This window comes from Dendroctonus ponderosae, unplaced genomic scaffold, assembly GCF_020466585.1.
Source record: "Dendroctonus ponderosae isolate FM_Combo_2020 unplaced genomic scaffold, Dpon_F_20191213v2 Dpon_F_20191213_7, whole genome shotgun sequence".
Taxonomy (NCBI): Eukaryota; Metazoa; Arthropoda; class Insecta; order Coleoptera; family Curculionidae; genus Dendroctonus; species Dendroctonus ponderosae.
Genome location: NW_026018916.1, coordinates 10952226 through 10966005, shown reverse-complemented (window position 1 = coordinate 10966005; position 13780 = coordinate 10952226). Strand labels below are relative to the sequence as shown.

The following is a 13780-nucleotide window of genomic DNA, read 5'->3' as shown; positions in this document are numbered from 1 at the left end:
CGACATATTTAATTAGCCTCAATCAGTACCAGTTCCAGCCTTCAAAATCGTTCAGAAAAAAAATTGTCTTTATTTTATTAAACAAAAAGATCACATATATAGATACATGTCTAAAATAATTAGCCACAGACGTATAAAAAGCGGTTTTGAAAAAGCAAACCGCGCTAACTGTTTGATACACAGAACGCAACACAGCAAAAAAGGTTGATTTGTTTTCTTAATTAATGAAGCTAATTAGTGGCGTTAATTCACAATTATTAAGGCTTCTAATTTATGTTGGTTCGCATAATTTAATGGGCTTGCTTATTACTGAGATTAATCACAATGTAATTAAACTAATGTTCAAGCCCATTAACAAATCAAAGCATTATAATGGATGTTCAATTTTCAAATCAATAGAAGTTTTTGCTCTTTTCACATGCTGATTAATTTCCACAGTTTCAACACAGAACAAGTCAAGTAAGTACTTGACTTCATAAGAATGAAAAAAAAGTTTTGACCAAAGAAACCGCAGTCTATCAGACTCTGGAATAGAAGATTCGATGATTATGTATGACATGGAGGATTATCTGCAAGTTCACCTATCTCATGAAGCTAATCTGGTTTCTAAACCTAATAATATGCCAGATTGTTAGAAGTTAGTGCAAAATAGGTTTTAATATAGTATTAGGTAAACAGATTAAAATGTATTTTAATGTACTTTCTGTTTGAATGAGAGCATGCCTCTGTATAACGGACATAGATAAAAGACCCCGTTTCAGTACGAATTATCCAATAAGTTACCAGTTTAAAATGTGATATATTATGTAATTACGTACGTCCTCCTCAACACCCAAACAAACACCTATTTTCCGTTGATTGAGTTATAACATTATAATGTCGAAACATTCCTCGAGATAACAGTTTGAACGACTTAATGACCCAAAAAAACGTTTTCGAATAATTTATTCACATTAGTTTTAATTACATGATTGATGACTCTTCATATTCGGTAGTCTAAAACCAGAGGTAAAACTAATTGGTTTTTTTTTGTCTTTGGTTTCCTGTTTGTATCTTTTTGACCGACTCAGGTTACAAGAAAAAAACTGAACTTTAATTATGTGTCTAGCATTTGCACCTTAATTGTTTTTGGGATATGATTTTATTGGGTTTGCCCTTCACGATTTTTCTATGGTGGCAGTTAAAATTACAGCGTGTAAAATTATTTCCGAGAAAGTCAGAATCGAGGAAGATTCTATAATCAAGATTTGTTGCTCTGTAATCCGGCCTGTGAGAGAAACAAATGCAAGTCTCAATCACTCTGTACTTTATAATAACGCATATCCTGATCAATTTATTTCTAAAGCAAACATCATGTTTAAATATATCTATATAATGTGAATCGATTTAAAGTTAATCTACTCAGCTGAGACTAATCACTATGGCTCAATTTGCTGGCCGTTAAATTAGTTTAATATAAAGTTATTAGCTATATAAATTGCGCCATATTTGAAATTAAATTAGTTATAGATTGCATTTAAAGTTGAAATCGCTTATGGACCTTGTTGGCGGATAATTTATTTAGATGCTGATAGGGAATATATTTATTGTACAATTTTTGGCTAATTCGGCCGAAAATGTTTGTGCTAAATAGTGATTTATAAATAATGAGCTTTAATATTGAAATTTTCCATTCAAGTATTTAAATTCATATTGATTAGTTCGTTTCAAACAAATGCTAGATTTACCGAAACCCATTCAAGTGTAACAATAACTAAAGTATTTTATGTGTTTTCCATAATAAAAATTCTCAGTGGCGGTTTTTATTTTAACCATCTAGTGGCCTTTCCGCAGTGACTTTTGAAAACTGGTTCATTTTTTTTCAATTATAAACTGCTCAACGAAATGAACGTTACACAGCCAAGTTTGCCCTAACTTTTTTCAAGGTTTTTTCTTCAGGCATATGGATTGGTAGACAGGACCTGTTGAACGACCTCCCTAGTCTCCGGATTGAACACTTATAGACTATTTCCTATATGGTACTTGAAAAGTAAAGCTTTTAAGTTCAAGTCGAAACACATTAATGAGTCTTAAGAACGAATAGGACAAGATTGTAGACTAATTTCCGTCGAATTAATTAGAAATGTTTAAAGCGAGTTTCAATTACTTTGAGATATTGTCCATCATTCAAGAGACATTTTTCAGTTGAATCAGATTTCTTTATTTTTCCAATTAATTGGTGTCAGGTCATTATCTTTTATACAAGATACGAAAATATTGCATAATATTTAGCACGTATGTATAACTTGAAATATAATTTAATTCCTTGAAATTTGAAACACACTAATTAAAATTATATTAAAATAACTCATGATTATGGGTATATGATATTTATAAGTTACTCGCATTGTCTGTATCGGCGTGTTCAAGCTGCGATAAACTGCGTTTTCAACTTTCAAGTGCATAATTGAAATAGTTAAAACTACAGTATTCCTGAAAAATGAGTTAAGTGGGTAGTCCTTCCAGCCAAAAGCTATTACTATTTTGTGGTAAGCAGATTCAAATGCATTTCGCTACTGTATCGCCATATATCCACATATTGATTCCGTATTTACTGAATTTTGAACCATCAAGGAAAACATGCTAATCATCTCAGAACAATCACGAACGCACTTAAACCCTTTTCCTATTGACTCCGACAAATCTGTTATTATAATGTTATTTCCTATCGCAAAATAACATGTAGAATAGAATCTAAAGATTCTAGGGAGACTAGAAAGAGAGTTGTTAACATTAATAATTACTTAAAAGACGGAAAAAGCAAATGAACAAATAAAAAAATTTAAAAATTGCAGGCAAATATCGAGTAATTGAAAAAATGCTGAATTCTATATATTCTGGTATGTCAAACATTAACTGAAGAAGAAAAAATAATAATACACTTAGTAGCCCACGATCCGACAATTATGCAAATTAAATAATATAAAATTTTAATTGTTATTAACCAACATTAATAAACACCTGTGTAATTAGTTAATTCTTATACACCTGACACATTTTTTCTTTCCATAATATTTTAATATTACTGCGAATTTTCAATAATTAATGCATTCAGTAAACACGATCTAAATTGTGTTTCCTGTTTATTTCGTATATGCAAGTAAACATTTCAAACAGTAATATATGCCGATAAATAATTAAATAATCCCGCTCCCCCACAAATGCACTTGAACTGTCCGATTGTTGAACACGGTTATAAATTATTGCATCGAGTTTCCCATCGATTGGTCCGTTTTTTTTATTAATTATTCCCCACCTTTGAATAACTTTGCTTTAGAATAGGCCGCACCTATTTTTCAGAAACTAGAAGGGGATTTCCATTACGAGGATTGTTCGAAAGTTGACCAATCATCAGGAGACTGCCTGAAATATCAGTTTCGACTTAATTTCAAATAATTTCTGATAAATATATATCCAGAAATCCATTGAGTGAGAATTTTCTTAATGAATGTTGTGGAATAAAACTTTCGCTTCTTACACCTTACCTCAAATTTTAATAAATGAACGAAAAATTGATTTCCAATTCAAATAAGTTGCTTTGTTGAGATACCAAAATACTTTGACCCAAAAAGGCCAGCCAGTGGCGCCTAATTTTATCGAAATATCGGCAGCAATTTTTAACGGCCCCACACGACCCAAACGTGATTTTAAAACCAATAAATCCTGCATCTGCCATAAGAGGAAAGGCTAAATACAGCAAAATTGACAATATATTTTATCTTAATCCCATCCTACACGAGAAGCCGCTCACTAAAGTCGCCACTTAAAAAATGGAATTATCCGACGAAAAAACAAACATAAGTTACAGAGCGAGAACGCAAAAATACATGGAGACGTTAATCGGATTAGCTTAAAAATCGAGCAATGTGATAAATTTATATGCAGATGGTGAATAGTGCTAGCCAGAATAAAATCATTTGAGCTTTCATTGGAGGCTTAAACCAATGAATTCCGAATATCAATATTACTTTTAACAACTTGGCTTTTTTAAATGCATCCTTTTTTTATTAACAGACGAACATTTCCTGTTTAAATCGAAGGCCATTAAAAAGGCCTAATCGGAGAGCAAAATTGCTGTATCTTCAATAATCTCTCAAAGCTTGTGAATATATTCAATCTCCGTTTCGAACGCATCTACATTAGAGAGTCTACAGTTTCAAAGGTTACAATCTATCTTAAGGACATATGCAGGTGGTCTTGATGATCGTCCTCCCATCGAGTCTCATCCATAAGGCTTAAGATGCGAAACAAGTAACTGCTTTTGGGTTCAATTATCAATATTTTCGTTTCAAAAGCAAGCCATTTAAGTACTGCATTTTCGTTTTCCTTTACTTGCATTTCCCTCGTTCGCCAGTAGTCAGACGCAGAGAGCAAATAAAGGCGGGAAATCAATCGTAATGGGTTTATTTAATGGCGTCTATAGATGGGTGTCAACTTTCATTGGGTTTCATGTAATTACCACATGTATTTGTTGTTTGTGTCTTATTGGGGGCTAATTGATTGGAACGGGTTTAATCGTGTGGTTATGCAAGTCGGTTCTATATGTATACATGTGAGCCAAGTTCTAAGTGACAGATTTATTGGTGCATACCAAATGAAGCCGATTTTTTTAAGTAACAAGTCACGTTTAGTCGCAATTTAGTTCCGATATATTTAACTTTCCCTACAGCGATTTTGCTGTGAAGTGGTGCAATTTTCTGTTTGGAAATGACAAAAAATATAACCATTAGATTACTCTGGGGAGAACTGAACAAATTTATCATGTTTTATCCAATAAAATTGACCATCAGAACCATTCCTTCGAACGAAAAAAGGGAGGACTATCCTCCCTTTTGTATATAAAAACATGTTTTTTGTGTATAAAAACAATGCAACTCTCTTCGCTGTCAAAGTTATCTATTATTTCCTAAATAAATGGATTTTAACTCTCCTAACTACGTGCCATAATCTCTTCTAGATAGAGTTTATAAGAAATATATATACAAAATCTGACAAATTAGGTAATAAAAGAATACTAGGAAATGGAAGCAGAAGAACACGCTGGATTTTTTGCGGATAGATCAGTCGTGGTCCATATATTTACTGTAACGCAAATTAGAGATAAAGAGAGCACGCCACCAACAAATCCAGCTCTTATTTGTGGATCTGAAAAAAGCCTGCGATAATGTTCCACTAAGTAAACTGAGAAATATTAGAGAAAACGAGCATAAACGTAGGGCTAATTAAAGCCATCAAGCGTTTCTACAAACAACCTGTAATGAAGATAAAAGCAGAGAAACAAATAACATCAGGCTTAAAGGCGATCGCTCTTTAAGTGATCTATTTTGGAACAGACGCCTCTCCAAAAACGGCTAAAAGCAACCGAAATGGAGTTTTGGCGTCGAGCGGCAGGAATATCGAGAAGAGAATCATAGGAATAACGCATTCTATAACAGATGACATAAAAAACTAATATAGTATGGAAATATACAAATGTAAGAACACAGAATCTCGAAGCAAGTGATGAACTGGCAACCAAGAGAGCGACGAGGACCCGGAAGGCCGAGAAAAAGGTCAAGAGAAGGTTCGACAGAGAACTTGAAGACGATCTATGGACCGACCGGGGCAGATGAAAAATGGAAATGGGAAGACATTGTAGAGGGTTAGTTAAACCGATATATGTATAAATAGATATCTACGATAAAAAGTATTTTTACTATTTGAACTCTTCTAGATTAATTAAAGTAGGAAAATGTATTCCATATGTGCCTATGTATATTAAATAAAACCCTTTCTATTAAAGATAAGTTCACTAATCATCCACACTAAAATATTGTATTTTTTACAACAATTTTGTGAACAGGTTGACGCGGACAAAAATCATCACGCAACCTAAATTGCTCATTAACAACAATTTCAGATTGATAATTTGGTAACTCTACATGGGTTAAATTAATTAGGAATTAATTATCACAATTTTTTACAAAATGAGTCTTGTTAGATACCGACCTACAGAAGAAATAACTTTTGCAAACATTGTTGACCCCACTGATAATCGATTGGAGTATATTTCCAGGAACGAGAAAACTCCGATCAAATAGCTTCATAAGAAACACAAAACTTGAATTTCATAAAAACGTTTGGATCATATAAAAACATTTGCAAGGAAGACGTAATTTTTCATTTTTAGAAACGCATCTAGTTGCCAGCAGTTAGCATAGATCCATCCAATGTACTTCATAATGTATGATTAAGTTCCATATACGCTTCTGCCGGTCGCTCTGTAAAATACTGATACTTTCCGCTGCTTCTGAACCGATTGTTTTCTAATCGCCTCTATTATCGTGCCATTTGGCCATGTTATGATATAATGAGCATATGGCGAAAACAATAACTGATGGTTAATTGAGTTGTGAATAAATGTCACAGTGGTTCCGGTTAATGGGGTATTTGAATCAAATAATGGGAAATGAATTCATCGGATAATCGCTTTAACAAGAATTGCATTTAACAGCCATGTAAACCGATAATGCGTCATAAATTATTCCAAATAACGTCATAAATTTTGAGCGGCATTATTTCTATGGACTTGGATTACCATGAAAACGACGCGATTGTCTATAACGCTTGTGGGAGGTGTAAACTAAATCACAGTGCGAACATTCTCTTTTATGTTGGCCAGTCTGTATAAAAATGAATCTGATATTTTACATTGGAACAGAAGAAGATATTAGGTTTGCGTTGGGCCTCTAGTTTGGATTTCAATTTGTTTTACCTGCACAAGTTATAAAATGCGAGCGAAAGAGCTAAAAAGAGTTACAATTTTTGATAAGAACTATTTTCCCATAGTTTGAAAAAACATTTACACTAGCAATGCCCATATATGTTGCACCTTTTTTGGAACTGGAACTGATTTAAGTTCATAAATGAAGAAACATAGGTATTTTGGAACATTTACTACGATGATTTTTATTCAATTTTTAAAGTGGAACTTTAAGAACTGGTAATTAAAAATAATTTTGTGTAAAATATTGACATGGAATGATAAATCTTCCTCAAAAACAACTGTTTGTTTGGTTGAGTTGATTGAACTCTATTATATGATTCTATTGAAGTAGACTACAGTAACATATCACGGTTTACTTTTACCGAAGCCTTTAGATCAAAGTTATACCTATATGTTGACAAAGGGCACTTTGAAGTTTTCAAATAAAAGGCAAGAGCAACGTGCACATCATAAAAAATGCACCAAATTATAAAGCATATAAAAAGTACAGCACAAAAAAGTTAGACACTCAAAAAATAAATGATAAATAGATGGATATAGTTTAGAGAGTTTACAAGTACAGCAAACTGGGAAAGACACCCAGATACTGTTTGCCAGCACAGACATTTTCAAGAGATTCTAGAAGAGAAAGATACAAATGCTAAAGCTAAATCTAATCAACCGTTTACAATAAACCATAATATTGAGGAAATGAAGATGAAGCATTACCAAACACCGTAAACCATCAGATTATGGTCAAATCACACAATGATCAAGAGGAAGTGCAATACTAAACACTAAATATGTACAAAAAGTATTCAAAATAGGAAGACATTCCTCGGACTATAAAACAACACTGATAGCAAAGAGTTACTCTCGAACTGAAATTAAATATTTAATAATAATAAACGTAATTTTCATGTCAATGAAACGGAAAATACGACAAGATTGAAAAACACTCTAGAAGCTTCGGATCGGAAATATTCAACAGCTTCGGCCTATTTAAGCGTTTTTGGGGAGTAATATTTAACTGCTCTTCCTTATGGTCGACCTAAACCTTTTTTATATGCACACTGGAGACCTGCTTAGGTCGGAAAAAATTCAATGAGCTCAAAAAACACTCATGTGAAAATTTGACATAATTATGGTCTCAACGAAAGGAAGAACGCAAGTAGCTTATTGAAAATACGCTAGAATCTTTAGATGAGAATTAATTAATATTTTTTAAATTTCACGTTTATTCACCGACGATATCATACTTATTTTAGACCGAAATGTTTTATGTATATACCTACATAATTTCGCTATTATCCAAGTAGCTGACTAGTTTTTTCAGTTTTGTTTTCATTTTCAGTAATGTTTGTAGTCATCATTTACGATACAAAAATGTTCATATTATCATTTAAAATTTATAAACAGACAATCTTGTTTCTGGATGTTGCAAAACTGTACAGCATAATTCTCCTTTCAGTCTAATTACTTCTGATTGTTGAGATGTTATAACAGACATTTCTTAATTAAAATAAAAATCGTTCTGAAGAAAAGCGAGGTGTCTAATTATTGAGGAAGCCGTGCAAACTGAGCTATTGGATCCTTTGAAAGGTGCATGTTGTGATATTTGCCTTCTGTCTGACTTTTTTTATTTAATTTTAACCTTTTCCTCTTGAAAACGCACTTAATAAATATTTCAGAAATGATCCTCATTCGATGTTCGAAACTTCAATTTTGCACTTGCTGAGGCAAATAATAAGAGAACTTATATATATTAAATTAATTTAAATAACATTAATATCAAATAAAACAGTTACATGCTATTCCAAAGGGTTCTCTCGATTTTCCTATTTTCATCTTTTTCTAAAACTGATATTAAGGCAAATAAAACAGAACGTACTTGCGACCATCCTGACGACAGATAAACATATAAAGAATATTTGAATAAACTACCATTTTTAACAAGCAACGTTAGCCCAGTCTCAAAATATAGGGTGTTAACTAAAACCCAGCCAGGATATCCAAATATTTAAAATTGGTGATCAATTACTCAGTGTGGAAATAGCTTCCATGCCCTTACCTTTTTCTCGCTACACTAACTACAATACTAAAAAAAGCCGAAGACGTAAAGTAAATATATTCGTTTTTGTCTTGCAACTAAATTCGTGTAGGTTATTGCGTAGATCTAAGAGATCCAGAGTCACTTTGAAGCACTTCTTTTGAAGTTGTTCTCGTAATCTTCAAAAGGGATTTCAAATAATCCAATTCCTGCTGCAGCTGAAAGTTTTCGTAATTTAAAATGTTATTCTTTCGTATTTCCTGCAAAAGCAACGCTTTTTCACTGCGTGTTGTTGTCCTTAGCAAAGACTCAATAAACTCATTTTTCTCCATGCATTGTCTATGGAGTAAAGCTACTAATCTCCGATGGACTAGAGCTAAGGTTTGCCTTTCGTTTCTCAACCTCGTGATTTTTTCGCATTTTCTTTTCTTAATGTAGGAGATTTTTTGTTGTAGAAATTCCACTTTCTCTTGAGCTACTTGTAGATCAGCAATAAGTTGCTCAATCTTTTCCTTCAGGCTGCAGTTCTCCTGTAAATGTTTTTTTACTTCATTACTCCTCAGCTCTAACACTTTTAACAGTCCTCTGTGACTGGCAAATAGTTCTTCATATTTGTACTGCAAATGGACCAAACTTACGGTTGAAATGCTCGAACCTAATAGGCAAAGCCACGGTTTTGTATAAAAAATAAATTGAAAATTCAAAATACCTAAATTGATTTTTGAACAAGCTCGAGACACGTCACCATCTTCACTTCTCAATTGAACCATGTCCATAATTTCAGTATTTTCTCGTAAAGCTTCAGAAAGCTGTTTTTGTAGGGAATTGTTTTTGGTAGCTTCCAACCTAACAGCCATTAAAAGCAGCCTATCGTTACGCTGAGAATCGATATAATTTATCTCCAATGCTTTAACTAGACTGGATATTTGCTTCAGCTTCAATTTCAACTTCTTTGTTGATTGCCTATTAATTTGGTGATCCGAATTGAGCATATCACTTTGCAGTGTTAATTTTAATTGCTAAATTTCCATTAACGATAAACAAGCTTAGTTTGTATATGCACTGAATCCGTATTCATCCAAATCATCAACGAAAAATATTCATTTACTTGTCAACAAATAAAATGTATGTCCATGTCAGTTGGAAAAAGCTTCAATTTCTGTATTTTATTGCAGGGCTCTACACAAATCAGCTATGGGAAGCACACCAAACGATACCAATCAAAGTGAAAGAAAATGGAGATGTTTCGCATGATTTGAATCACCATCACTCCAATACTGAGGAGTTTGTGAGGTTTAATCTCTCTATATTTGATGAAGAACACCACCTCATTTTAACGCCCAGCGTGGAGTTTTTGGCACCAAGTTTTGTAGTGGAATGGAGAAGCAAAGAAAGGCATGTGAGGAGAAAACCGAAAGAAACCAGCAAAATTTGCCATTATCAGGGATTTGTTCATGGCGATCCACACAGTCGAGTGGCGATTTCTGCATGTAATGGACTGGTAAGAGCATTCATATTACTTTCCTGAAATAAGTTTACTGTGCATTACCGGAAACGTTAGTTAAGCACTTTTTTGTGGGAAAGGGAATTTGAAATATGTATGCGCCCGCAGTCAGCTGCGGAAGTATACGAGGAGAAAGCTCTTATTATACGAGAAGAAGAGAAGAGCCTTTCCTAATTTTTCGTTACTTCTTGAACCAAATAAACGAAAAAACCATTGATGATAAATTGCCATATTAAATTAAAATTTACTTGTGCTCGAAATATAGAGGAGCATTCCATGTGCATCAATCTTCCAAAACCGAAATTTAATTATGAACAAAATGTAAGGTTGTTAAACGTGCTACCAATTAAAGTATTTTTTGTGGTACATTTTATATTATTTTTATTAATCGCACTTCAAAATTCTACGGATAAGCGGAAGTGCATTTGATATTAAGCTGAAAATCTCCTAATTGAAAAATAATTCTGAGCTGATGAGTTATTTTAGCTTAATGCCCCCACTTGTTGAAAAGGTTCTGGCCGTCAACTCTGACCAATCTTATTAGAGCAATTTCAGCATTGTTTACCTGCAAAAGGCAATAAATATCTTCAAATTGTGTTCAGTGATAATTTTTATGGCTTTCCAATATTGGTCAGATCTTTGGGGATTCGTGTACCGGTAGTAGATGATTTCGCCTTATTGCCAGTCTGGGTTCCTGATTGCCAAAATCTTCCCCAGAAACTTTCACGACATACTCTGACTTTCTACCATTGTGGTTGTCGTAAAAGTATTACCCGATGTAGGGAATTACTGAAGTCCATACTTTTCCATATTGTTGGATTAAGTGATAAAAAAAACGCAGAAATTGGCTTAAATACAGTTCAACAGTCCAAACTAGTGCCAGTTTACATTTTTTTTTTGGTTTGCCCGGCGGCTGGAGGATAAAAATCTTCTCGAAGACACCCAGTGTCCCGTGACACCGGGTGTCTTCGAGAAGATTTTTATAGTGTGGATAGGTAGTGTTGGATTTCTACCAACTAAAAAACCCCCGTTTTTAAACTGAAAGTTTCCGGGAGTTATCCTTTAAAACTTGTAGTCTTCTGTAAGAATGGTTCAGCTCTGGCATCCGTATGCCTTTACATCACATTCTCTCGATGCTAACTACCTGCTAGCATGGGCATCTTACTAAATTGACCCAAGCACTATACAACACAATACCACTTCTATCACACTCACTTAATTAAGTTTCGCACTTACAGCACTTTGCAGCTTACTGCTTTACCTATTGCCCCGTTGGGCCATCTGGTGCCTGGGCCTCTTTTTCCTGGGCCCATCCTCCTCTGATATGTACTCAACGGCTTTCCGTAGTTCTTCAAAGGGATGGTTTTCGGCCTTTTCAAAGGTCGAAGCTGCTTTCCGTTGCAGAAAGTCTCTCAGTGGCTCTCACTCCAGGTCCCTGTAGATTTGAGAATTACGCACAAACCAAGGCGCATCTATGGCCATCCGCAGGAGTTTATTCTCTGTGGCCTGAAGTTGTCTCAGGTAGGTTTCTGCCGCATATCCCCACACTGTGGAGGCATACGTCATTGCCGGCCTGATGACACTCTTGATGAGTAGGAGTTTGTTCCTCACACTTATTTGGCTTCTTCGGTTCAGGAGTGAGTACAGCGTTGCAGCTGTAGCCTTTGCCTTGTTGATCGCTGTCGTCACATGTTGCCTCCAGGTCAGTCGCGTATCTAAAACAACACCCCAATACCTGACTCTACTTGCCCATTGGACTTCTTCTCCGTCAAGATTGATGTTTCCATCAATCCTGTCACGTTTCCTTCCAATAAGGATGGCCTGGCTCTTTGATGCGTTAACCTTCACTTTCCATTTGATGAACCACTTCTGCAGTTCATCTGCGGCAAGTTGCAGGTTTCGTCGCACATGCTCTTTTCGCCACGAAGATGACATTAGAGCTGTGGCCAGTTTACATCGCAGTTATTCTGGGCTTTATCGTTCCCTCTCGCAACCATCGACCGTTATCGGCTAAAACCGGCAAATTTGAACTGGGCATAAAATAGCCGAAAATTGAACGGGTGCTCTTGACCAAGCTGTTTTAACAATCGAAATCTAAAGAACCTTCACGACAGGGAGTCCAGTGTGTTTAGGGGTTACTACCTTTCGAGTCTTGCTTCATCTGAGCATTTATGCGTTCCTGATGGAAATTATCCAAAAACATCCTTTTTTCGAACAAAATTTTACGAAATACTAATTTTTTTGCCGAAAAATCTCATACACCCACCCACTCCGGAGTTCTTCTCTGAACTGTTCTGGTGAACATTCTACAGGTTCTCTAATTTTTTCTTCGGTTAAAGGCGATTCATGTGCTGCCACCACTTATTGAAAAGGTTTTGGCCGTCAACTCTGACCAATCTTATTAGAGCAATTTTAGCATTGTTTACCTGCAAAGGGGAATAAAAATTGTACCGTGGATGGCCGAGTATCTAACACTTTCTTCAGCTTCCAACTTTTATTTACCTCGGTATAACTTTAAATACGGAACAGGAACAAACTAACTTCTAAATTAACGTCAACTTCACAAACAATAACAATAACAAACGCAAAACTCGGATTTCCGACTCGCGGGTTTCAACCTTCTTCTGCACTCGGTGCTGTTGTCACTTCACTCCCTCCCCATGGTTCTCGTCGTCGCTTATATAGTTTCCTCCAGGTAACCCAGAAGGTTCTCGAAATCTCCAGCCCAGATGCGAAATTTCCCGCTTGTCAGTGTCATATTTGACAGTAACTGGGGCCCAAATGGGGCTCCCATTTACTGAAATACCATGAATTTCGATCCCCCATTACAAACGTAAGTACTGTTGCAGACTTTCTTGCAACAAACGGTCAAAAACACCCTAAATTCCCCCTATTAAAACAAACCCACGAAAACCGCCTGGTTCTCAGATCTTCTCAGCGAAGACCTTTTTTAAGTGCCCGACCAGGCGGGTAAGGGAAGAAATTCCAGTCCGCACCAGAAAATCGAACGCGTAGCATCGCTCCTACAGGCACTTGCGTGCACCCCCTCAAATTATTTGGTTTACCCGTGGTCTAATTTGACACGGGCCCCTATATTGGAATTTTGATTAGTGTGCCATAAAGAGCTCAGTGTCTTCGTGATTGAAACCATATCTGGTTCCAACCAACCCACAACCCCGACCTCCTGAAGATTATTCAAATTAAAAATTCGTGCAGTACCGGACTGCAGCAACGTTACGGACGCAACAAGGCTTGCTCATCTGGATCGAAAAAAGTCGACCAAACAAATTACTCTGGGAGCTGAGAGACAACAGGCTGCTTGGCTTCAAACCTGTGAGTTTTTCCTTTTAAACTTTATTTCCCGTTGAAGACAATGTTTCACCGTCAATAGCTAGCGGTAGTGTGCATTAAAAATTGGTAGATTTCAAAATCTTGGTTCACT

The 13780-nt window shown here is 35.3% G+C and overlaps 2 protein-coding genes across 2 annotated transcripts in view; one reads left to right on the top strand and one right to left on the bottom strand.

Annotated features, from left to right (window-relative positions):
• LOC109543139 (A disintegrin and metalloproteinase with thrombospondin motifs 7) overlaps nucleotides 1-13780 on the top strand; it is a 49052-nt gene that overhangs the window by 7998 nt on the left and 27274 nt on the right. Inside the window, exon 2 of the mRNA XM_048668430.1 lies at nucleotides 10010-10335. Coding sequence (XP_048524387.1) covers nucleotides 10010-10335 — 326 coding nt within the window. The remainder of the gene's footprint in view (nucleotides 1-10009; nucleotides 10336-13780) is intronic.
• On the bottom strand, nucleotides 8896-9953 carry LOC109543140. The gene is made up of 2 exons (XM_019912695.2): nucleotides 9544-9953; nucleotides 8896-9489 (listed from the first exon to the last, which is right to left on the bottom strand). Exons 1-2 carry the CDS (start codon nucleotides 9824-9826, stop codon nucleotides 8948-8950), a joined length of 825 nt encoding a protein of 274 aa, XP_019768254.2. The 5' UTR covers nucleotides 9827-9953; the 3' UTR covers nucleotides 8896-8947.

What these genes read in the sequence shown, in the direction of transcription:
- LOC109543140 (XM_019912695.2), bottom strand. Translation starts at nt 9,826, where the DNA reads ATGCTCAATTCGGATCACCAAATTAATAGGCAATCAACAAAGAAGTTG. An exon ending in TTGTTCAAAAATCAATTTAG is followed by an intron (nt 9,490 to 9,543) that starts GTATTTTGAATT and finishes TTTGCCTATTAG; the next exon opens with GTTCGAGCATTTCAACCGTA.